The sequence below is a fragment of the Citrus sinensis genome, chromosome 9, assembly GCF_022201045.2.
Source record: "Citrus sinensis cultivar Valencia sweet orange chromosome 9, DVS_A1.0, whole genome shotgun sequence".
In the NCBI taxonomy this organism is placed as follows: domain Eukaryota; kingdom Viridiplantae; phylum Streptophyta; class Magnoliopsida; order Sapindales; family Rutaceae; genus Citrus; species Citrus sinensis.
This window is the reverse complement of record NC_068564.1, coordinates 28,614,262-28,637,295: the sequence shown is the minus strand read 5'-3', so window position 1 is coordinate 28,637,295 and position 23,034 is coordinate 28,614,262. Positions and strand designations below refer to the sequence as shown.

At 38.0% G+C, this 23,034-nt stretch overlaps 2 protein-coding genes across 8 annotated transcripts; both read right to left on the bottom strand.

The window, feature by feature from the left end:
* Positions 1–1,735: 1,735 nt before the first annotated feature.
* Positions 1,736–18,331, bottom strand: LOC102627750 (E3 ubiquitin-protein ligase UPL1). Of its 7 annotated transcripts, none has more exons than XM_006474813.4 (17): positions 17,941–18,331; positions 16,620–16,715; positions 16,331–16,537; positions 8,620–16,063; positions 8,099–8,511; positions 7,706–8,023; positions 7,091–7,292; positions 6,694–6,980; positions 6,212–6,501; positions 4,849–5,977; positions 4,608–4,754; positions 4,378–4,458; positions 4,030–4,255; positions 3,803–3,942; positions 3,553–3,659; positions 3,269–3,436; positions 2,776–3,115 (listed from the first exon to the last, which is right to left on the bottom strand). In XM_006474813.4, exons 1-16 carry the CDS (start codon positions 17,971–17,973, stop codon positions 3,334–3,336), a joined length of 11,223 nt encoding a protein of 3,740 aa, XP_006474876.1. In that variant the 5' UTR covers positions 17,974–18,331; the 3' UTR covers positions 2,776–3,115; positions 3,269–3,333. The 7 variants fall into 7 exon arrangements, with proteins under 7 accessions (XP_015384664.1, XP_006474876.1, XP_006474875.1 ...); XM_006474812.4 differs by having other exon boundaries at positions 8,099–9,300; positions 9,406–16,063; XM_015529178.3 differs by lacking the exon at positions 2,776–3,115 and adding an exon at positions 1,736–1,977 and having other exon boundaries at positions 8,099–16,063.
* Positions 18,332–19,438: 1,107 nt separating this feature from the next.
* On the bottom strand, positions 19,439–22,222 carry LOC102629168 (uncharacterized). The gene is made up of 3 exons (XM_006474815.4): positions 21,995–22,222; positions 20,943–21,010; positions 19,439–20,858 (listed from the first exon to the last, which is right to left on the bottom strand). The coding sequence occupies exons 1-3, from the start codon at positions 22,098–22,100 to the stop codon at positions 20,043–20,045; spliced, it is 990 nt and encodes a 329-aa protein (XP_006474878.1). The 5' UTR covers positions 22,101–22,222; the 3' UTR covers positions 19,439–20,042.
* Positions 22,223–23,034: the final 812 nt, after the last annotated feature.

Below are 23,034 nucleotides of genomic sequence, written 5' to 3'. Positions count from 1 at the left end.
ACAAATTCTAATTTTTTTAGCTGCGCTCCACCTGAACTTATAATTTTTTTCACATTTCCATCTCCGTCTGCAAACCGTCAAGACGTTGCTGATGTCATAAGGCTAAAATGATAATTTCACTTGGGCTTAAAAAACGACGTCGTTTAAGATATGTAATAAGCAAAAAAAAAGTTATTTCAGTTTCAAGAACCCAAACAAAAGCTTTGATAAACTCAAAGCTCAAAGCTTAATTATTCCCTGGTCTCTACTCACCACATTCGCATTCATGGCTGTACAAGACACACAAATTGAGAGCGAAAATAAAGACTCAAAAGAACCCAAAAACCTGTTCGCACACTTTACAAACTTATTATTTTCTGCTCCAATATTTAATAATAAGCAAGAGAGAAATAAAAGTGAAGGTGAAGAAAGAGAAGCTGCAGAAGCAAGCAAGAAACGAGAGGTGGTGAAATTTTCGGATCCTAAGCCGATTGCTCCGCTGCCGATGAAGCTCGAGGTTGAAGATTCTGAGCAGAATCCTGCTGCCCGCTAATTGGTGATTAATCTTCTTTATCAATTAATTAATTTTAGTTCTTTATGCATGACTGAGGACCAATAAATAATAAACTCTTTTTTTCCGAATTTTTATTGTTGTTTTTACATATCACATGCATGAAAGAAACACCCTCCACACCTGATAAAAGTAATAAACTAATATTTTATGCAAATAAAAATTTTATTATTAAGGGTTATATATATAATTTAATGTAGGCAAAAATAGACTTAAATTATTTTTATTCGTTTTTGTAAACAAAATTATATAATTAATAATTATGAAGACGCCACAGTCCACACTGCTTTCTTCGCCGCTTCAAAACTTGCTTTTAAAAAAATAAAAAAAAAAGAAAGAAAAAAGCAAAGGCAAAGCCAAAATCTTCTACTCTGAAAGTCATCGACCGTAGTCATGGCGGAAAACACAGAAATTGCTTATAGTCCCAGAAAACAAGAAAACAAAAGCATACTTTCGTTGTTGCCGAAATTCCAACTCAATCTCCCTTTCTTCTTTAATCAACAACCTAAGAAAGTAGAAGAAACTGTTGTTTCTAAAGGGACTGCCAAAACGTCAACGGTTGGTGAAGCCGATGACGGTAATGCTAGTAGTGTGAAGCCGAGCTTGGCTAGGTTTCCGGACACCACGCGTCCGATTCTTCCGCCGCCGATTGAGCTCGAGGCCGAAGAGCCCGCCGGGCGGACTTCCAATCCTGACGTTCTCTGGCAGGTTCGCTTTCTTCCGTCTGTTCCTGTTTGGTTCCCGAGAAATGTGGGGTCCTTTTGTGTTGCGAGATTGCGAGATTTTATAATATTTGTTTAAAAAATAAATTTTTTGAAAGGATTTAAAGATTTTCAGTCTTTATTTAGGGCTACAATACTCACAAAGCTAATATTTTGGCATTTATTTAGGATAAATATGTAATTTTTTATTTTTGGGGTTAAAAAATAATTTGGACAAAATTCCGTTAGTTTTATTAATGGTTTGCAGCCGGAGGTGGAAATGTGAAAAAAATTATAAGTTCAAGTGGAGCGCAGTTAAAAAAATTAGGATTTGTGTATTTTTAAAAAAGTCGACAAAATCAAGTGGACGGTGGATATTTTCCCTTGTTTTTAAAATATGATTGGATATTAGCAAAGTTGACGAGGAATCTGTGAGTTTGAAAGTGTTCGTGATGAGATTGCTCAAGAACAATACTCAGAGAAATCACTGCAATTGGGTGAATTTAGCATTTGTCGGTGTTTTCTCCACAAATTTTCTAATAGGTATTTTTTTGGAATTGTACATTCTGCCATTTCATTGTTGATCAAAAGCTAGCCGAGACCACCGCCATTTGGCCATAATCTGCCAGCAATTGTGCTACACTATCGTTGGCTATTTGTCCAGCACCACCATCAAACAACTCCTCTCCACCAGCACCTCTTTCTAACAATTTACCACCACGATCGCTGAAATCAACATAAACAGCCAATTATTAGTGATTGTTATTGTAACTAGCTTTTGATCTTCTTCTTTTATCATGAGCATGAAATGAAATGAAGTTAAGATTTTAGGTACAAATAATACATGGAATTATGGATTATTCTTGAATAATGGATTAAATTCATTCGGTTTTAGGAGAAAGTTAAGCCAAATGGGATGTTGAACAGTCTTGGGACAAATTTCAGTAAAAATTGAAAATTAAATTGGATCTCTAACTCTAAGCAAAAATTCCAACCCTTATGAATAACGGTATGTTCATAATTTTATTCATAATTTTATTAACAATCTATAGGTATGCAGCTAGAGGGAGATAATTTCCTCTTTCCTTGGAGATATATCGGTCCTTTTCCTTAAATTTTTTAAAAAATTTATGCGTAAAATACATACAAAACCAATTATTTTTTTTCTCATCATATAATTTTTATTTTCATAACTCTAAACTATTATAATTATAAAAAAAACATTTTTCATTAAAATAAAGCTAATGGGATGGGTGTCAAATATAAGTTAAAAGAATAATAAATTCAAATGTTTGTTAAATAATAATTTTGTAAAAATTTAAATGAGCGTTAAGAGTAAATGTGTGTTGTTCCCTACTGGTCACATCGACATTTCATGCATGAACAGAGCGCTCTCTGTACTACTACAATACCTGTTGGATGCCAAATACTCTTGACGCGCAAGCGCGCACACACACCTCCCCGCTCAATTCATTTACTTGGACAAAAATAGGTAGAAAATTTATAAACCATTAAAAAAAGGGGTGCAAACAAATCTCTTCTATTTCTTATTTATTTAAATGCCCTTATGCTCAAGGCAATGGTCAAAAGAAAAACCCTACTATTAACAATGATACCATCATCCATCAACATTCTATACCCACTTTTGAATCCATTGGGCTTTAAATAAAGCCAGAGAAAAAAAATTCCCAGCTCAACATGAATAATGAAGAGCTTCCCACCCCACCACTTTGATCAAAGCATAACTACCATTGCGGTTATGCCGAGATACTTCCAGGAATCCCTCTACAATCTGATTTTGACAATGATTTGCGGCTTGTCCCCCAACTTATCGATATTTCTATCTACCTGAATCAGTTGGCTTCTGCAGGACAACAAAACTAGCCTAGTTTCAGCGGTTAGATGATGATGAACTTTATCAACAAATAAAAAAACTGAACACAATAAGCCTCAGTTAACTCATGAATAAAATATGAAAAATTGAAAGGCAAGGAACGAGAAAGATGTCTTTACTGACATGTACATGGAAATGTGGAGTCTGACGGCTGGTGCTGCTGGCGCAACACTGACGTAAAAGAATATTTAACCAAAGCCAAAACCTTCACTGGCTTCATGTATAGCAAGCAACAAGCGCTCTTGAAGCTGTTCCTTGGACGAATACTCAGGAAGATCTAGTTGATTGAAGCTGAAAATAAAGAAAAATAAAAATAAATGTTAGGTAAAAGACAAGATGATTGCAAGTTTTACCGATAAAACAAATTTCAAATACAAAACAGAACGAATCAAGTGATTTTCACCAACCATGTATGAGCCGAAGGCAGCCGCTCAGGGGCTCCATATGCCTTGTGAATCTGGAACTTCTGGGGACCAGAGATACCCTGCAATGCCTTGAAACCCTCCAGTGGAACCTGAAAAACCAGAATAATATGGTGTCATTACTCATAATCAGAATTGTGACCAAGAAAGCTTCGGGTCCTGTCCACTAACCCAAGGATAAATCTCATGTTTATCAACTTATCAAAAAATCAGTTTACATAGTTTATCAAATTACCTTTGAAGTTCCAGTGACAAATTGAAGCAGTCTAGCCATGTCTTCTTTGTTGAAAGCTTTAGCAACCTCCCAAAACCACTGGACAACAGTAGATGCTGCTGTATAGCCAGTGTATTCGGTATTGGCCCTTAAGTCATCCACTGCATGGACAATAATATCAGTAAGATACTGTAATTAAATGCAACTAGCTAAACTCATTAAATGTAAATATAGATGAATCTACTTACAATCAATCTCAGGAAGCCCACTGATTAGGAGCTCTAGCTCTTTGTCATTAAATATTGAAATAAGTTCCCGCGGAACCAATTCACCAAAACCTTCCAAGAACGAGGTGATTTGAGGACGAATGGCATTTGTCAAGATATGATCAGCCACAAGGTCTACATACTCATGTTTTGTTTCTTCCGTAACCCTTATGTTTCTTCCTCCAGGTTTAAGCTCATAATCAGTAACCTATGTTTATTAAAACAAAAAAGACAAAAAAAAAAGGAGTGTTACATGAAAAGCATTCAGAAATTCCCAAAGGAAATTTTTAAAACATAACAAGTTACTTCAACCACTCCCATATGACATACCTCAGTTTTCTCATACAGAATGTGCTTTTCCTCATCAGCATCCATGCTGAATGTCAGGTCAGGTATGTCACTCACATCATTCTGAAAGACAGAAAAAAGATAGAAAATGTCACTAAAATTTTTTTTAACGTACTACATTTGCAAATTATAGTTGAAAAGCCGAGGAGGAAAAGAATGAAGAAGAAGAAGAAGAAGACAAGATTATAAACTCCGAAATTATATCCACTCACCTCCAGCATCCACTTCAAATTCTTGTAATAATCAGGGTCAACAGCCTCTATGTCATGATAAGTCACCTTTACACCTAGCATGTGCTTATAGAAGGACCTAGTAAAATGAACATCCAAAAGCTGACCATCAAATAGAGCCTTGGCAACCTGCATAAAGATCATGGCAAAACATTATCAATCAGAAAGAAAAATCACCACAAACAAAAGCAAGCTCAAAATTTCATCAGTCCATGAGAATTACCACACGGCCCACAAATTTGAAGTACGAGAGATGCTCCGTTTGGTAGACAGAATTGGGGTTTGGCTGAAAAGATGCATTGTTGCCCACAGTGGTGAAAAGCAACGCCCCTTTGTCGAATATAACCCTGGACAGTAATTGATACCATTCTCTCGTCAGACCTCCAGCATCAATACCCTCTTCACCTTGAAAATGCACATTCAATCTCCCTTTTAAATCTTGAGTGGACCGCATCCGCAGTTGATTGTATGAATCCTCTAAAACATATGCCCGTCGAACACTGATTCGCAGTGGGCCTGAGAGGTGTTGTTCATGTTGTTGCCTTATTTTTGAGCGGAAATACGCTCTCTTGTTGTCAAAGTCAATCAGCCTTGGGGCCTTCAGCATCATAGATAGTGATTTCTCCAACAAACTAGGATTCTGTCTGATAAAAGCATTCAAAAGCCTGCGATGCTTCTCAGAAAACCTTGCAAATGTGACCGCACCATCAAGCTTTCTCTGAGAATCATCAGAGCATTTAGGGGTCGAGGAATATGAACATCCGGCAGACTCTTTGACTTCTGTTGCAGTTACATCTGCATGATCTTGCTGGATCATAATATGGTTTGCTTGTAGCTTTTCACACAAAACAAAGAAAGCCTCAATGAAAGGCAGGAGTCTCTGAGTTCCCGGCGGAAGAGGTGATGTACTGGAGGTTCCAGGTAGAGGCTCCCCAACATTCATATTTGACACACTCGGGCAGAAAGAGCTCTGACCCAGCTGTGTTTCAGTCATGGTAATACAATCACTCAATTCTTGCCACAATGGCTCCAGTGCAAGATTTAAATTCCACATGGTTGCTTGCTCCTCCTGTTCTCCATCACACCCCTGACCTCCACTCTCCCCAATACTAGCTGATGTGAGCGAGCTAAGTGCTTGTAACACACGTAAAATTGCAGCTCCAGCCATGGAACCAGCACTCAGACCCAGCATATGTGTATCTCTCAGTGTCACAAGCTCATTGACAGCTGAAATGCTCAAACTATGAGCCAGTTGAGAAAGCTCTGAAGCAAAGAACTTGCGATGAAGTGCAGCAACTGAGGCTAACTTCTTTAGCACCTCACCAGCTAACATGTAAACTTTATCTGATAGCCTAAACAATTTATTATAACAGATTAGTCACTATTGTGTTACTATCATACTGCACTAGAGAAAAACATATATGGAAAACATGAAGAGAAGATGAAAATTATGGAAATAGGAAGCAGATACAGCTAATGAGAACTGCTGTTTTAGTTATTTCATAGAATATACGATTTAAAACAACAGTATACTAGAGAGGACTCTATATATAGTACGAGATAAGAATCAGAGAAGAAAAACGTACCCCTCATGACCAAGAAGGCTGCACAGGTTACGCAAATCAGATTGTGGCAACTTCGAGAGAATATCATATGTGTCAATGCTTCTCTTTCCATCTGAAGAAGATGTCTTGATACAGGCATGTTTATCCTCTTGACTTGACTCTGGTTCAGTCGAAGAAGGATCTTTACAAACATCACCAGAGGCTTCGTCTATCATTGGTTTCTGGGAGTTCTCAACTGCAGGCTCAGATTGTGACTGACGTTCTAATTTTGATGCTGCTGTATAAACAATTACATGAAGCAAACCCATGACCTGAACCATAAAGAGTACATCATAAACCACAGGTAAAAATTAGAGCAACTGATCAAACTTTAACATAACCATACAGCTATGAATCTCACATGAACGTTAAGGCCCAGCATATGGTATATACATAGAGTCATGTACAACTTTAAGCAAGAGGACCATTCTAAAAAGTTTTATTCATCCAAACAACTATTTTACCTGCTCAAGGTGTGCAGTGCTGCGTAAAAATAAGGGTCGATTCAAGAGTTTCAGGAACAGAACTAAAGGAACATCCCCACCCTCTAAGTTCCCCAAAGGTTCAGTTGAAGCAGCCCCATCCATAATTTTCTCCTTGCCTTTAGCCTTTGTCTCAGAATATTTTGGGCTTGAAGACTCAAGTACAATCGAGGTATCGAAGTAAAACAACATATTTGCAACAGCTGAATGGTTTGTAGCCAAATACGCCATAATCTCAAGAATCTGCCGGAACACCAAAGGAGGGAGACCTGTGCCCAGAAAAAGGAAAAATATAACAATATAATCAATAAAAGGATATATTACATGTAACACAAAATAGTGCAGATGAGAGTGATCATAACAGAGGTGGAAGTAATACCATCCAACAACTGCGACCGGCCATAAACGACATTTGACCGACAACCATAAAGCCTCTGCGAATTAATAGCTGCCAATCCAGTAACTGAACCTTCAGCCTCAGGTTTTATCATATCGAGCAAAAGACGAACTAAAGTTGCCCTTGTAACACTGTGTGCACATAGGTTCAACAACAGTCTTTGCAGAAGACCTTTCCCAAGAGGCTAACAGAGGTAAAAACAAAACACACAATTAGAAACAAAGATGTCATTGCCAAGCAATTTATTGCATCTTCTAAAGATTTTGATTTTGACAAGCTATCTTGAAACTACTAAAACTTCTCTTTAAATTTATGTTAAAAGTATAGAAGGCTTCGGAATGCTTTTTTTTCCACAAAAAATATCCTGGAATCTCATCAGTTCTAGGTTTTTCTATTTTAAAAACAAAAGCTGATTTAGAATAGAGTCCAAATCTGACAGAGTACAATATTTCATTTCATCTATTAACATAATGCAAACTCCATTCATCATCAGTACCCAACCACCCACCTTATATTTCTAGATAACTAATTTAGATGAATTGATATGATTAGAAGTGTAAATTTGCAAAAATAAAATAAAATAAAATATTACTTTACCTGAGCTAACCGTAGAAGTCGGATCAAGGCTTTCAATGCATTTGCATCCAGAAGAGGCTCTCCTTCAATTTCCTTCACTTTCAAGCTATCTGTAATAGCAGAAGCTGCCCTTCGACCTATTGTAACTCCAACACCCCTGTCCATCACCATCTGCCTATCAAACCCCAAACCAGTTCTTCGACCATTTAGCCGGTGGCTTCCTCCAAAAAGACTGCGGGCCTGATAGTGACTCATTGCTCGGTCTCTTAACATTTGAGCTTCAGCGAGTAATGGAGAAGGCAGCGCAGACAGAACAGCTTCTGAAGAAGTCAAAAGTACCTGGAATAACAACAAAAGCAGAAAGGTTATTGCAGTTTGATTAGTAACTCAAAGAAAAATTTAAAAAATGCACACCTCTTCACGTAAATCAGCAGGAAAAGTAGCAATAATCGAAGCATTATCCATGTCAACTGGCTGTCCTTCTCCTTGATGAGCCAACCTCTGTGCTCTCTGTTGGGCCAAAACTTCTGCTTGGATATCAGGAGGAAGAGCAGCTAAAAACTCAGGATCAATATCATCTGCAGAAGGCGGTGTGTAAGTCGGAGGTTGAACAGACTGAGATTGCTGGGAAGCTAGCACTTCTGCCCGCAAGTCCTCAGGCAGAGCCTCCAAGAAAGTAGGATCAATGGCACTAGCACTAGGACCCTCATTATTCGTGCTAGTTTGATCAGTCTGGTTAGCGTCCTGAGAATCCAGTGTGCTCTGCCTGGATAATGTCACATCAACACCAAGTTCTGCAGCAGGCATGGGTTGCTCAGTTTGATTTCCTTCAACATCAGCACCAGTCATATCAATATCAGTATTTACACTAACAGAAGAAGCATGAACATCATTTGTATTGGGCATCTCCAAACCAGAATCCAACAAATGATTACCAGAATGATCATCCATTCTTGAAGATTCATCACCGCTCCCTACCGGAGCTGACATATCATGCAAATTTGCAGAAACTTCAGATGCACCTCTGTGCTGCAAATCACTATGACTGTCCGGAGCTGAGCTGATAGTCTCTGGAATTGCCTCTACTTGCTCAGCAGTGGTGCCATTACCTTCCCCAATTTCCATGATATCATCCCCATTTGAAGAAGTGTTCAAAGAAAGCGGTTGAATAACCATATGTTCGTTTTCAACAGCATCAGAATTAATTGGCTCACTTCCAACTGTTGGGTTAGATTGCTGATCTGCTGTTTCACTACCATTTTCTGGATCCTGACCTTCATTTTCCTGCCTACCAACATTTTCACCCTCTGCCGCTGTTTGATCCTCAATGATCGGAGGAATATCCGTTGGTTGCCGCTCCTGCTCTCCTGAGTTCTGAGACTGCCTTTCAGCTAGATTGCTTTCTGGAGTTACACTGCGCAATTGGGATACAAAGTGTTCTTCCACTGCCTGTGCAATTGCAGAAGCTTGCGCACCTGCCTGTGGCTGACCATCATCTGTCCACCGACCATCACCTGGTCCTCTTCTTCCTGATAAGTGCAAAGAGTCCATACCCACGGAGTAATCAGTCAAAGGTGGGGGTGCAGCACCACCCAAGCGATCACCAAAAAGACTACCTGAAACGTGATCATATGGAAGAACAGGGGCATCAAACATGTAGAAGTGGGCAACATCAAAACTCCCAGATGACAAAGCTTCTAAATCCCGGGATGAGTTCCCACCTGACCACATTGAGACCAGGTCCCCTGACTGAGATGGCCTTGAGAGGAGAGGATGTTGAAATCCACTTGCTTCTGTAACAGATCTTTCAAAGGACGATCTACCAGCCTGGCGACGACGTTCAAACCCTAAAGGCCTACTGCGAAGACCAAACAGGTCATCCACATTTACCCCTTCAAACGGTTCAGCCGCAACATCAATTAGACCACTAGCAGCTCCGGGTTGACCAAGTACCTGCAAATGATCCAAACCATCAAGGGCCTCCCTCCAGCGCACCTCTATGACACGATTCTCATGAAAATCATCATCCTCTTCATCATTCATCTCATCATTATAGTCATCTCCCAAACCAGTATCATCATGATCTTCCACATCTGTGTCAGCAAGAGACATCATGCCAGCACCATCTTCTGCTATATCCTCATCATCATCATCCCCCTCATCATCATCCTCGTCATCCTCACCGTCATCCCCCATGTCATCGTCATCATCACCCATATCATCATCTGCCCTATTCTCAACACGGAAAGTCATCTCAATTTGGTCGGTGTTGTTTATCACACCACCTTCTTCTATTTCATCCCGCATGAAATCCTCACCAAGCTCCATAGGTGGGTTGGCAGTCGTTGCCTCTTCCACTTCTACTCCCATATCTTGCTCAGCAGATTGGTTTGCATTTGTTTCATGGTTTCCTTCACTTCTAGAATTTCCTTGGTGTTGTTCACTGTCTTCCACATCTGCAACTTCCGGCTGATTGCTCCTATTCTGATTATGCTCCATGGTCCCAGCAGCTGAAGCAGTTAGCTGATCATGTCTTCCATTTGACCCCATTGATTTTTTCTTGTTTCCCCCATCAGATTTAAATACTTGCTCACTGGCATTAGCAGCCCTTGTTAGGCTCTCCAGAACCTTCAGTATAAGGTTTACAGTTTTTGGAGCATCGGGATAGTCCAGATCAATCACTTGAAGAATGCTGGTTAGACATTGAACCATTCCACCATCAATCATGCTTTTTGCTATGTCTGGGGAGCACCCAGGACCAGGTAAGTTGGTGGAAGATGAATTTTTAGACAAGATTGAATATGCCAAATCGACAAACCCATAAACCTTTTTATCAGGCAACAAACTGCTCTTTGTTGAATTGCTCTCCATATTTGAGAACGAGGATAAGGCTTTTACAAGTTCATTAATTACTCGTTTACGACCCTCACCAGAACGACCACACAGTACCACCAGAAACCATGAAGCTTTTTCAGACAGCTTATCTCTCCATTCATCAGGTCCTGCAGAATTTTCAATAGATAGAGGAAGCAACCGATGTAAAACATGATGAATAATTCCGCCATGTCCAGAACCATCAGGATGATTGGATCCACGGAGTAGACCCTCTAAATCCCTTTTCAATATAACCCCAACTGCATGTACATACATAAGGAGAATATCACTCAATAATTTGAGGACAAAGGTCACTTTGGCAAGCCCAGCTGATCTTTCAGATTCAGTCTCTGTCTTCCTTGTCTCATCAATCTTTGACTTACCCTTTACCTTGGTAGCAGGTTCATCTACCTCCATTGAAGCCAAGTCATCTTCCCCACTTTTTGGCAAAGGGTATTTCAACACTATTTCAAGAAGCTGATCAATTACTTGTGTAAGATTAGCAGGGATCTTTTTGTGGCCTTTTGAACATTTACCCAACCCATCTTGATTCTTATTTTCAGAAATCCGAACAGAATCATTAGATGAAAGTCCAAGTTCCATACCTGATGATTTTGATTTGTCCTTGTCTTTTTCTTTTTCCTTTGCCAAAACCACATAGGCCCTCCCTCCCGATGATTCCAACTGACAGATTGCAGCTGCAGCTTTCATAAAAACGACAGGATCTCTAGAAATAACAGGTGCCATTGATGTCAAGAATGTTCTAGGAAGGATACGCCCCGAATGCCGATTTGAACTCAAAGTCTGTCGTATCTCCCATTCCATAGCCGTTTGCAGTGTCTGAGGATCTTCAAGGAGATGGCGTATTATAGCAGATGCAACAGTGTCATATCCTGGAAAAAAACAACTCCTTGGGAGACTAAACAGAGCAACCAAGCCTCCATTTTCTAGAAATTGCAAAGCTAGGGCATGTGTTTTTGTCAGACGAGCACATAGCTGCAAAACAGCCTGCATGATCATGGCCGGCACATGTTGTTTTATTAGATCACAAGCAACAAGTAGCACTTTATGACTCTCTTCCATCGTCAAGTAACCAGTAGATTTCCCCAATACTTTTTCAAATGGCAAGCCTGATTTTTTCTCATCAATATCTAAATCCAATTTTTTCTCATCAGCTGATGCTGGAGTTGACAGAGCATGCTCCCCAGATGGGTCGGGTTGAGGTTCAGTCTGAGCTCCATCAGTGGATTCAGAAACTACTCCAGGCCGGGACTGCAACACATTATCTAAAATAAGCAACAGAGCACTAACACATTTTGGTGCCCCAATTTCATTCCTTGTCTCATTTCTAGCTGTAAAATTCATCAAAATATCTACCACTGCAGGCACAACACCATTCTGCGCAGCAATCTCTCGGGTACTTCCATCCTCAGAAATAAGCAATGTTATAATATGTGATATCATACATAATGGACTGGTATCCCTTGAAAAGTCCAAAGAACAAAGTTTCAGCTGCTGCACAAAATAAGATACAACCCGTGGCCGGTCTTCTCCTTTGTTCCGATGGCAAAGAGTCACAAGCAAATCCGTTAAAGGGAATGCCAATGAATCACCACTTTGAAACAATTTGACAGATGAAGCAAGAACATCATCAATGGGGGGCACCTTCACTTGACCCTCTTCAATTGGAACATCCATTGCCTTGTCAACACTGTCAGCTTTTGTGGTCTCCGATGAATTTCCAAGAGACAGAGCTAGTGCTCGCGCCAATTCATCATCCTCTTGAACAGGATCCTCAGCATGAGTTAACAGCCACTCCATAGCCATCTCAACACTGTTTGTCTCCACCCGTCTCAATGCCTCCTCCGCTCTTGGCCTTGAAAAGCCCATGTCAACAATGGTGGCAATGGTATTTTCATCAGGAGGTGGGGGCATGAAACGCTGGCTTGTACTTCCAGCAATACCATTGCGATTTCGCTTTACTTCTCCAACACCAGAATATGCATGTGTAACAAGCGAAATAACAGAAGCGATGAAACCTGGACTGCAATTTGGAAACAAAGGATGGTTCCAGACAGGAAGTATGACATCCAGGACCTGAGACTGCAGCATACGCACAAATGTTTCTGGGTCCCTTGGAACAGGGAAAAGTCCAATTGATAAACCAACAGCCACCGGCTGAACAAGCAGCTGGGCCTGGGATGCAGAGGTTGGAGACAATAGTAAACCTGAATTAACAAAATACTCAAGCACACGACAGTAACTTTGCAGTGTATCAAGCAGCCATGTGCTGTGATTCAATTTACTGCCTTCACCTGCGTTCTGAGGATCAATACCGGATGCTGGAACTGAAAATGGTAGCGTCCATAACAGCTGACTAGTTGCTTCAAACGTAGTGAGTAGCTCCTTAAAGGTTCCATGGACATAAAAGTTATTAACCATTGCTGTGTAACAAGTACGTCGTCTACTGTCAAATGTAAGTGCTGCCATATCATCCACAACCTTCCCCAGATACCGACACTTCACTGAAAGTGACATATCAAGCCCAGAGCACGAAGAAGAAGAAGAAGAAGAAGAAGAAGAATACTCAGAGAAACTAAGGGCCTCAAGGAAAGTTTTTGCCAAAGCAGTCCCAAGGGTCTTTGAAGCTGAACTCAATGACCCTGAATCAGCTCTACGACGATTCGGCGAGGTGAAACCTTTCACAAGAGCAGTAAAGAAAGCACGTAATGTGGAAGCCAATTTGTTAAGCATTTCCATGACAAGCACATCAGGACTTTTCTTCTTCAAATCCTGCGATGAGGATGTCTCAGGTAAATTAGGCAGAACTTCAGAATCAATGTTTAAAGCCTCTAGGTGCCGACTAGTCCGTCCACCCCGAATGCGTGACAACCCATGTCGATTACGACGATGTAAGCCTTCACCAGCACGAACAACTGATAGAAAATCTCTTTCTCCACCCCATAGTGATTGTGAACCATTCCTGATAGAAACTGGGTTCATATATCTCACTGCTGGAATATTCTCATCATGATCACTCTCTCTTCCAGTAACAGTAGATGGAGCTGCCTCTACATTCTCAGCCTCCTGATCACCATTCCTCTTTTCATCTGCCTTAGTTTCATTACATAAAGAAATTTGCCAAACTATTTCCCGATATGTTCTCCCAAGATCTTTCAATACATCAGCATCTGCAGTGCTCAATTCAGAAATAACAGTACTAGTCCCCTTCAACAAAAAATTTGAGAGCGAAAGAAGACCCTCAAGACTGCAAAGATGTCTCAAAATCTTATTTTGCTTTCCAGATTCTACAGCAGCAAGCTGAGTACCTCCAAGAGAAAGTAATAGCTCATTTGTTAATTTCAAATGTTCTCTCAAAAATGAGCATACAGTTCGAGCCAGAGAAGCAGAATGTTGAGGCGAGAAGTTCTTAAAAGCAGCAGAGATACTCTGACCAACTGAAGCAGAAAGAGGCATTAAAGGCAAGGTAAACAACTGCAGGACAGCATCAATCCCCTTCTTCTCAACAAATATGCGACATGTGTCAGCATTCTGAAGAATTGTTTCAAGAAGACGAGCAACATTGCTAACACAATCAGGAAGAAACAGTTCAATATTCACTAAAGATGCATCAGAAGACGACTCAGCTGATTGTTCTGAACTCTCCATCTTAGAAGATTCCCTATCATCGGGCAGGGCCAAGTTCCTATCTTCAGCATCAGTTTCCATGGGAACAGGTGCAGAATCAGACTGAGGATCAGTGGACAAGCCAGAAGCATCAACCCCAGATCCAACTTTTATTATGGCATTCAAGATCTCAATCACCATATCTACTCCAGGACTACGCAATGAAGAAGCATGACGCATAAGTTCATCCAGTCCACTAGAAAGAGATCCTGGTGTATCACCGGCAAGGACACGAGAATAAGCTCGGGATGTGAAAATTTTAACAAAGCACCTCAACGCATTGCGATCTTTCACTGCCTGAAGGCCATTATTGTTTAGGCACAAGGCATCCAAACACTGAGGTATGCATATTATGGCTTCTGCAGAGCAGAGAACTCCATCCATTATAGCATCTAGAAATGCAGAAGGAAGGCCTGCTGCATCTAAGACAGGATAACAGGTAGGATCTTTGTGAATTAAATCACTCATAACAGTTGCTGCAAGTGAAAACACCCCACCACCAAAATCCTTTGCCCTTCTAAAAATTATGCATAAGCATTGCGGCAACAAACTCTCCTCAGAGCCATAAACACGGGCAGTGTTTCCTGGAGCATAAGTTCCAAGAGATATAGCGCGTAATAAAGCTTTCATAAGAAGTCGCCGGTGATATGAAACTAATGCTTCAGAATATAAAGGTTGCATGTTGTCTAGATCTGAGGAAGAACCTGCAACAATCTGTGAACTGTTTCTACTACAATCAGAATCTTTCCGTTGCTTTGAACCTGCTTCTACATAGGATACCTCTACATTTAGGCGATATATGGTGTCATCTAAACCACCCAAGTCTCTAAACAATGCAGCAGCTGGATTACTATAATCCATGAAAGCTTCCAGAATATGCACAGCTGTGCTGACCAAATGCAGGTGCTGAGGATCTGTGTCTTTGAGAAGAGGTAGAAGAGTAGGAATAAACCCTGCCTCACGCATAGCTGAACAACCCGATGATGATGAAACCAAAACAGTGACAAGAGATAACAAAGCCTCAGCAAAAACAACAGACCACTTTGAGGAATTGCTAAGGACTGAATCGATAGTTTTCTGCATAAGGCTGGATAGAATGCCACAATGCCCACCAGATGTCACAGCAGTCAACACAGTTGGTTGGCGAGATCGATCCTGACATAGGGCAACCAATGAAAGCAGGCATAGAATCCGAATTTTCTCAGGCACAGCAACTTCATAGCTCAACAATGTAACTAACTCATTGACAAACTCAGGCTCAGAGTTAAAGAAAGAAACTAGGTCATCAGCATCACTGCTTGCTTGAACCAGAACTATGAAGGCATATAGCCGAATGCATGTGTACTGCTGTCGAGCAGCTAAAGAGCCAAAAGCCCTTGCAAACCGCAATCTTGACAAAAGAGAAAATCTTAAACTGGCAGGAACCTTGAACTCCACAACCAGCTTATTTAAAAGCTCCAGATCAGTCTCTGAACGAGTGTTGATGTTTGGCAAATGAATGATTTGTAAGCCTCGGGTTGACTGTTCTTCAACAGAGAATTCTCCTGATGACTCATTCAATGCATAGAACTCAAAATGAAGGGTACACCCCAGCTCATAAGCAATTGGGTCACACCCATCTTGTACAGCACATTCAATTAATCCAAGACCCTCTTCCTTTCCCCCCCAACCTTGGGCAAGAGCAAATAACTTTGAATTTAATGAAGAATCTCTAATGGTATATTTCCCAATGGTTTTCTTCAAAAACGCAGCCAAAGTTTGAAGGCAAGCCTCAACCACATCAGGATCGGTGGAAGCAAGCAGAGCTGAAAGATGCTGCTGCAATAACATAAGAACGAACAAAAAGAAATCTAAGCACAGAGATTAGGGAAAGAAGTGAAGGAAAATAAATGAAGCACTAGCAAATACTTCAAATCATTAAAAATCATGTTGAGAAAAAAGGAGTTCACATGCACCAGATAAAAAATACGCTAAAGAAAAATGCATTAATAAAATAGGCTAACCACCATAGAAGAGATAAATTCTCACTTACTAAACACAGATCATAAATGAGTAAAGAATGATTTTTAAAACAGAAAAACATACCTCATAAGAACTATAAAAATGCTTGTTTGTACAATTCTCCAAAATTATCCTTATTACACGAAGAATTTGAAGAACCGCTTCTCTTGGAAAAGGAGGATCGGATTCCAAAAAGTTATCCTCAACCTGCAAATCCTTTCTGGATTTTATGTGCTTGTCAAAAAACGAATCAAAATGGTTGAAAAGATCAACCCAGTGATGGAAATCTCCCTGCATCAACAAGCAATAAGTATAAATCACATTTGCATTAAAACATCAACAGCATTACACTAGATAAAAGCTATAAAGGCACCTTATCAAACTCCCATAAGAAATTTTTTAGTGGCTCGTCTATATTCTCCAACGGCACAGCAGTGATGCTATTAATGACGGATCTGATCTTGGGAGGCTGACATAAATTAAAAATAAAAGAGTTAGTGATAACAATAAGATAACAAATTCCAAGTCAAATTTATATCTCACTGAGAAAGACATAGGGGCAACAAATAGATCACACATATAAGTGTGTAATAAAATACATACACCGATAATAGCACTTGCCCACAAGTGGAAAAGAACCTGGCTGCCTTACTCCATATCAAGGATAATATATTACTTAAAAAAAGAGTTAAATATAAGTATCACATGGTTTCTACATAATTCTTATGATCAATATAATTTTTTTTTGTAAATTTCTAAAAGGTGGGACACATGTGACCATTGCACAGTGTAAAATTGTCAAGTTCAAAGAAACATATCAGAACTAGTACACACGTTCTTAATGCAATCTAAAGCATGAAAAGCAGTGAAAAAGGCCATTTTCATTCCAATTCAACAAGCACCAGTACAATCACGGACAAAAAGTCACAACTTAAAGACCAAAAACAAATCCTAAGCAATCAAAAGAAGTTAACAGACTAATAGAAATTCTATAGAACACATGCTAGCGAATACCTGCACAAATAAATAAACATATATGTATACAAGTACAAATGCCCACACAAATATATAAGCATACATGTATACAAGTACAATCAAATAAAGAACAAATGAACAATATCTGCAAGCTTGAATAATCCCAAGATTAATATTATTTATAAACCTTCTAAAAATCAATGAATCATACACCCAAACAAACATAAAAATACTTGAGATATTAATTCTTTATACATTTCCAGCATCCCCCAATCACTGCCTCAGCCATCCAATAATCAAAACAAACAAGTCTGCGTGAAACTACTCTTTAATGCTATAAAAAGAATTTTACTTTTAACATCTAAACAAAAACCTAGGTAAACGAACAAACACATATAAATAAACAATACACACCCCATACAAAAATAATCACTAATTCTATGACCAAAAAAAGAAATCCATTTTTGACAAGCTACACACTGCCTCAGCTACGAGGAAAGGGGGGACATTAAAAATACACGTACAGACACCCGAACATTAGTTCAACAAAGATAAAGCATCTATTCAACTCGATGCATGAAATAGCTAAGTTCAGTACCAACCGAGCTATAAAAATAACAAAAATTTAAACATTTATACACAAAATACGTGTAGCAATACAGAAAAAAGTAAAATTATATAAATATTAAATAAAAAATAAAAAAGTGAAGAAACTGTACCACTTCTAGAGCCCTCCGTCGTTTGAGCTTCATCGTGAAACAAAAAGCATTGCACGAACCGGAAACAAAGTCAGGAACCGATCAATTCTCAATAAATCGAGAACTGATCGAGAATTGAAGAGGACTGAAATTGAGATTAAGAAAAAGGTAGGGTTTAATTACAAAATTGTGTACGGTTCAAAAGCATATATATGGATGCGTATGTGGTGGTTTTTGTGAATATACAGTTTGATGACGATGATGATCGGATGATCGGACAGCCGAAATTCAATTGCAAATTAGGGTTTGGAATTGAAAGTTAGGGTTTTGCGATGAGATCGCAGAGAGAAAGGAAAAAATTTTGCAAGTGAAGAGGAGAAGGGAAAAGAAGCTAAAGTGTTTGTGTTTGGCTGTGGTGTTCATATATATATATAGGAGCAGCAGATTTAAGGGACAAAATATTAATAAAACAAAACTTCTGAAGGAAATAGATATTCTATTTTAAATATTTATTTATCTACTAGAATTTGTTTTGTTGATTAAACATATTTTTTATTATTTAAATTCTTTGATAATTCTGAGATAACAAGGGTTGATAAAATCTATTAGTGCAAAAAATATTTAAAAAATAAAAATATTAAAACTAATTATTTTTGTTTGATTAATTTACATGTCTAATTCTAGAAACATGGTGTGTGGCAATTCCATGTAATTGTCACCTTTAGAGGGTTTGATTGGTAAAATGAGTCGCAAGCCTTTGGCTGGAACTTGCTTAGTAATGAAGCAAGAGTTATCGAAAAGATTTTAAGGTTTGAACAACTCAAGATTATAATCAATGCTCAATTCTAAAAAAAGCTATTCTTAAAATTATTTGTCAAAAAATAATCTCGCGACATAAAAATATAACACAAAATCGGGAGAGAAGAACAAAAAAGAGTGATGACACGGCCACAAATTCTTGTACAAACTGATGTGACATTAATTCATTAGTTGAATGAAAATATAAAATAATATAAATAAGAATGTGGGTCAAGAGATATTTAATTCAACCAATGAATTAATACTACATTAATTTGTACAAGATAAGTTTATAAAAGAGTTTGTGACTTTATTATTACTAAAAAAAAAATCCTACTACGATATTGTGTTAGCTAAATTAATTTAAAAATTGAAGTTAGAAGAACAAAACGTGACATGATAATATCATAATTAAAAGGTACATATCAAAGCCACTAAAATTAAGTAGAGATTCTATGGCAAGACTATATATATTTTTTATAATATTAACCCAAATATTCTCATTTTGTATAGGAAAATCGTGGCCCTTGATAATTGTGAATACATGAAGTGATAATATTTCCCACATAAAATATTTACAACTTTTGATAATACTTCCCACATTAAATGTTTACAACTTTCTCACCCAAGCCACCAAGTTTCTTGTTACTTTGGGGGAAAATATTCCTTAAAGAACATATTTTCCTTATCAATAGTGAAAAAGTTCATAGAAAAAAGTTAATGCAATTAAAGTAAACATTGTTTTATTATTCCTTTCTTTAGATTCAATTCAAACTCAGCTGGGAAATAAATTAAAGCCCACATGCAGGGGCATTTGGCTTTATGGTTTCAGTTCAAAGCCTCTTACTAGTTACCACAAGGCTGCACATTTGGGTAAATATCAACAGCAAGCATAGTTATTTACACGGTGAATTGATGGAAGATAACATTTGGATAGGCGCTTGCTCCACTTCACTGTGCTTGATTACAATGAAATGTTTACAACAAAATCGTAAAAGACACTTGATTCTTGCCCCTTAACCAAACTTGATGTGACTGATGGTTTCTGCCACAGCTTTTCCTATGCTTAGCTAGAGTGAAACCCTTTGTTTGGCTCCATAGTTCTCACGCTTGATTAACAGTTGGGTTACCAGCCTGGAGTGTTCTTACACAAACTTGATTACAGCAAAGAAATTATATGTCAAGGTGGGAATCCATTGCAAAATGGGATTCATTCATTGAGACATGCATGAACTTATTGGCTGCAGAAAATGAACACCTATTTTGCATGAGCTTGCACTTTAAACAACGCATGTCAGGTTCACCAGAAGGTGCTATGGAGTTCTTCAGTCATCACTGTCGCTGATTTCAAAGGCTAAATATTTAGCCATAGATGAAGCACTGCCGTGTAACAGTTTTTTATTCTTCAATCTGCAAATTGAAATTGTGGGGCTTGTCTTACACACAGAAATGCTGATGTTCTTTGAGGCTTTTACAAGACGTTTCCCAACATGAGGTCCACCAGGCTTATTCCTTGATGTTCCAGGCCTTGGTTTGGTCGGCAATGGAAAACTCGACATCCTTGGGGGAGATTTGACTGCAAACACTGGCAAAGCATTTACATGTATGTTTGTACAGTTATCGTCCCTTTCAGTTATCAGTTGTTTATGCAAGTGATTCTGACTGGCCATCCAAGTAACATCAGCACTTGAAGGACAGCCAAGCCTGGCCATCCCACTGTAATTTGATAAACATCTTTTGACACAATCTGCCGCAACTACTGTTTCCAATAATCTCTTATCAGGGATATCTACCAATCGGCTAGAATTGCATGCTACTGCAGACTCCACTCTCTTTTCTTTCTTCCCCTTTCTCTCGGACAGAGATTCACTTCTTGAAAGCTTTTTTGATACAGATGCAGTGCCACAGGCGCCTTTTATCCTCCCCGCTTCACCATTGCTTATGATGTGATTCTTTTCAGTGCTTGTATTAAGATTATGACGCCTAATGTTTGCATCCATGAACTGATGTAAACATGATCCATCCAAATCAAACAAAGGCTTTGCTTCCCCACGAAGAAACCATGTTCCTTTAAGACCCTGGAAAGCATGCTTTATAGGCACTGAATTGGGTAGATGGTAAAAGCTTGACTTCCGCTTCACCTACTAGAAAATGGAGTGTGTAAATGCAGCATGGACATAAAAAATAAAATCAAGACAAGGAAATATTCTAATAAAGAAAAGTACCAGTAATCCATAAACTTTGATCTCCCCAAATTTTGGGAAACAACTTAAGTGTCTTCTCTCTAGTTCTCCTACAAAAAATCATTTTTTATCAGATTACTTTGACATGAATTGGAGAAAATTAACATGAAAATACACTACAAGCCAATGACTAAACATCAATTCTCAGAGCACATAAAAGACTGGGAACGCTTCTTCCACAGAAGATAAAGTCTGAGACCTTTTTGTGGGAGCAGATGAGACTTGAGAGCATAAACAGACAAAAAAAGGACTTGATGATATATTATGGAATGAATTGGAGGTCTCCTAATAATTAAATTGATAAAATATAGATTAGATATGATACCAGCTATAAAATAAAAACTACAGCATCCAAAGTGAGTTTTGTTTTGTATATCTTATAAGAAAGTTTCTCCATTGACATTCTGCAACTTTATTTTTCCACAAAAATCTAACCCGTGAACATCTGGTGTAAGTTCAGTGAGCAAATTAATGATCCATGTCGAAACTTCTCTCTCCAAAAATACCATTATCAATGAAATAAACATGGTTGAAGGTAATTTTTGTCAAATCCATTCAATCTCCAATGTGACAGTGTCGTAAGAGTTGATTGGAGGAAAAGTGTTCATCTCAAGCTGCAACATCAAAAGTTCAATTTCGTAATTCCCTTTCCTCTCAAACTTCTCATCTTTCATTCATATTTTCCCACAAACAAGCCCTAAGTTCCGCTACCATAACTAAGTTTGAAGCGGAGCCTGAAGCAGCCATTCTTGCCGAAAACATAGAATGCTAATGACCAATAAATCTTTAGCCCATATAGAATACGGTATCGTATAAATTTCAATAATCTGAACAACTAACGAGCTATGTACAGTTTACAGAAACATACAACAATCGATACAACAAGAAAAAAACTGAAAAAAAAAAGAAAAAAAAATCTGAACACAATCAGCAACACCCAGATAACAAAATTTCAAAAAGAAGTGATTTTAGAATTTATAAGTAAATAATGGAAGAAGTAGAAAGTAAAGATAGTGTTCTGTGAAGAGATTTACTCTTGAAATCTCCAGCTTTGATGTCTGGAGAGACGGGCACGGCAATGTGAGTTCCTAAGTTTGTGTCTGTAAAAACTGCAATCTCTTTACTCGTCGATGAAGCCATACGCTTTCTTTTCTCTGGAGCAATGGCTCCTAAATGCTGCAAGATGATATATTTCCTGCAATTTTCTTAGTGGACATTTTTGGAGCAAAAATAGATAATACATCTGGATCCCTATATCGTAGGGAAATGACAAATTAATGCACAGTCTTTATTTCTTTTATTGGGGTTACCGACGTCAAATTCTACTAAGACTCACTTTTAATCATTTTATTCTTGCCAAACTAATTTTATTATTATAAAAAAAAACTGATAAAAATATAATTACAAAAAATTATTATTTTAACTTCATTATTTTGAGCGTAAGAAATATATAAGGTATGTGTTACTTTGCCAATTAATTAATAGAGTATGACAAATCTAACATACACACACTGATAAGTAGGATGGGTATAATTTTAAAAAAATTAGTATATAAATCTATTATTTATGTAGTATTAGAAATATATAAAATCATCTTATTAAAAGTTTAAGAGTAAATTAGAGTTCCAAACATCTTTAGAAAAATATTTTATTTTATCTTAAACTTTTAATGTAACTAGTATTTTTTTTTCACAGTATACGAATAATTATTACTATATAAAAGCGAGTTTCTTAAGAAGAGATTTAAAAAGTTATAACTTAGAAGAATACGATGTTCATTCTTATTTATAATTAATTTAAATTAAAACTTAAATTTTTATGCCTATATAAATGTTATTCTTATATAGATCATTACTACAAAGAAATATTGTTGTAACACCAAAACTAATAATTTAATAATAATATCAGTGATACCGTATTATTTTGGAGTAACGTATGTTATTTTATTTATATATTCAATCATATAGATGATATGTTGTGTATAATTTCATTTTATATAATACAATATCATTTATAATTTCATTACATAAATGTTTTGGGGTATATGCTTTACTCCAGGGTAAAATTTGTACGA

Excerpts from the sequence above, each read along its gene's own strand:
- LOC102627750 (XM_015529178.3), bottom strand. The coding sequence starts at position 17,973 with ATGAAGCTCAAACGACGGAGGGCTCTAGAAGTG. Across the intron at positions 16,716-17,940 it reads GACGGAGGGCTCTAGAAGTG|CCTCCCAAGATCAGATCCGT; the intron begins GTACAGTTTCTT and ends AATTTATGTCAG. Across the intron at positions 3,943-4,029 it reads TGGGCTTCCTGAGATTGATT|TGGATGACTTAAGGGCCAAT; the intron begins GTAAGTAGATTC and ends TTGTCCATGCAG.
- LOC102629168 (XM_006474815.4), bottom strand. The coding sequence starts at position 22,100 with ATGGCTTCATCGACGAGTAAAGAGATTGCAGTTTTTACAGACACAAAC. Across the intron at positions 21,011-21,994 it reads CAAAGCTGGAGATTTCAAGA|GAGAACTAGAGAGAAGACAC; the intron begins GTAAATCTCTTC and ends GATTTTTTGTAG. Across the intron at positions 20,859-20,942 it reads TCAAAGTTTATGGATTACTG|GTGAAGCGGAAGTCAAGCTT; the intron begins GTACTTTTCTTT and ends ATTTTCTAGTAG.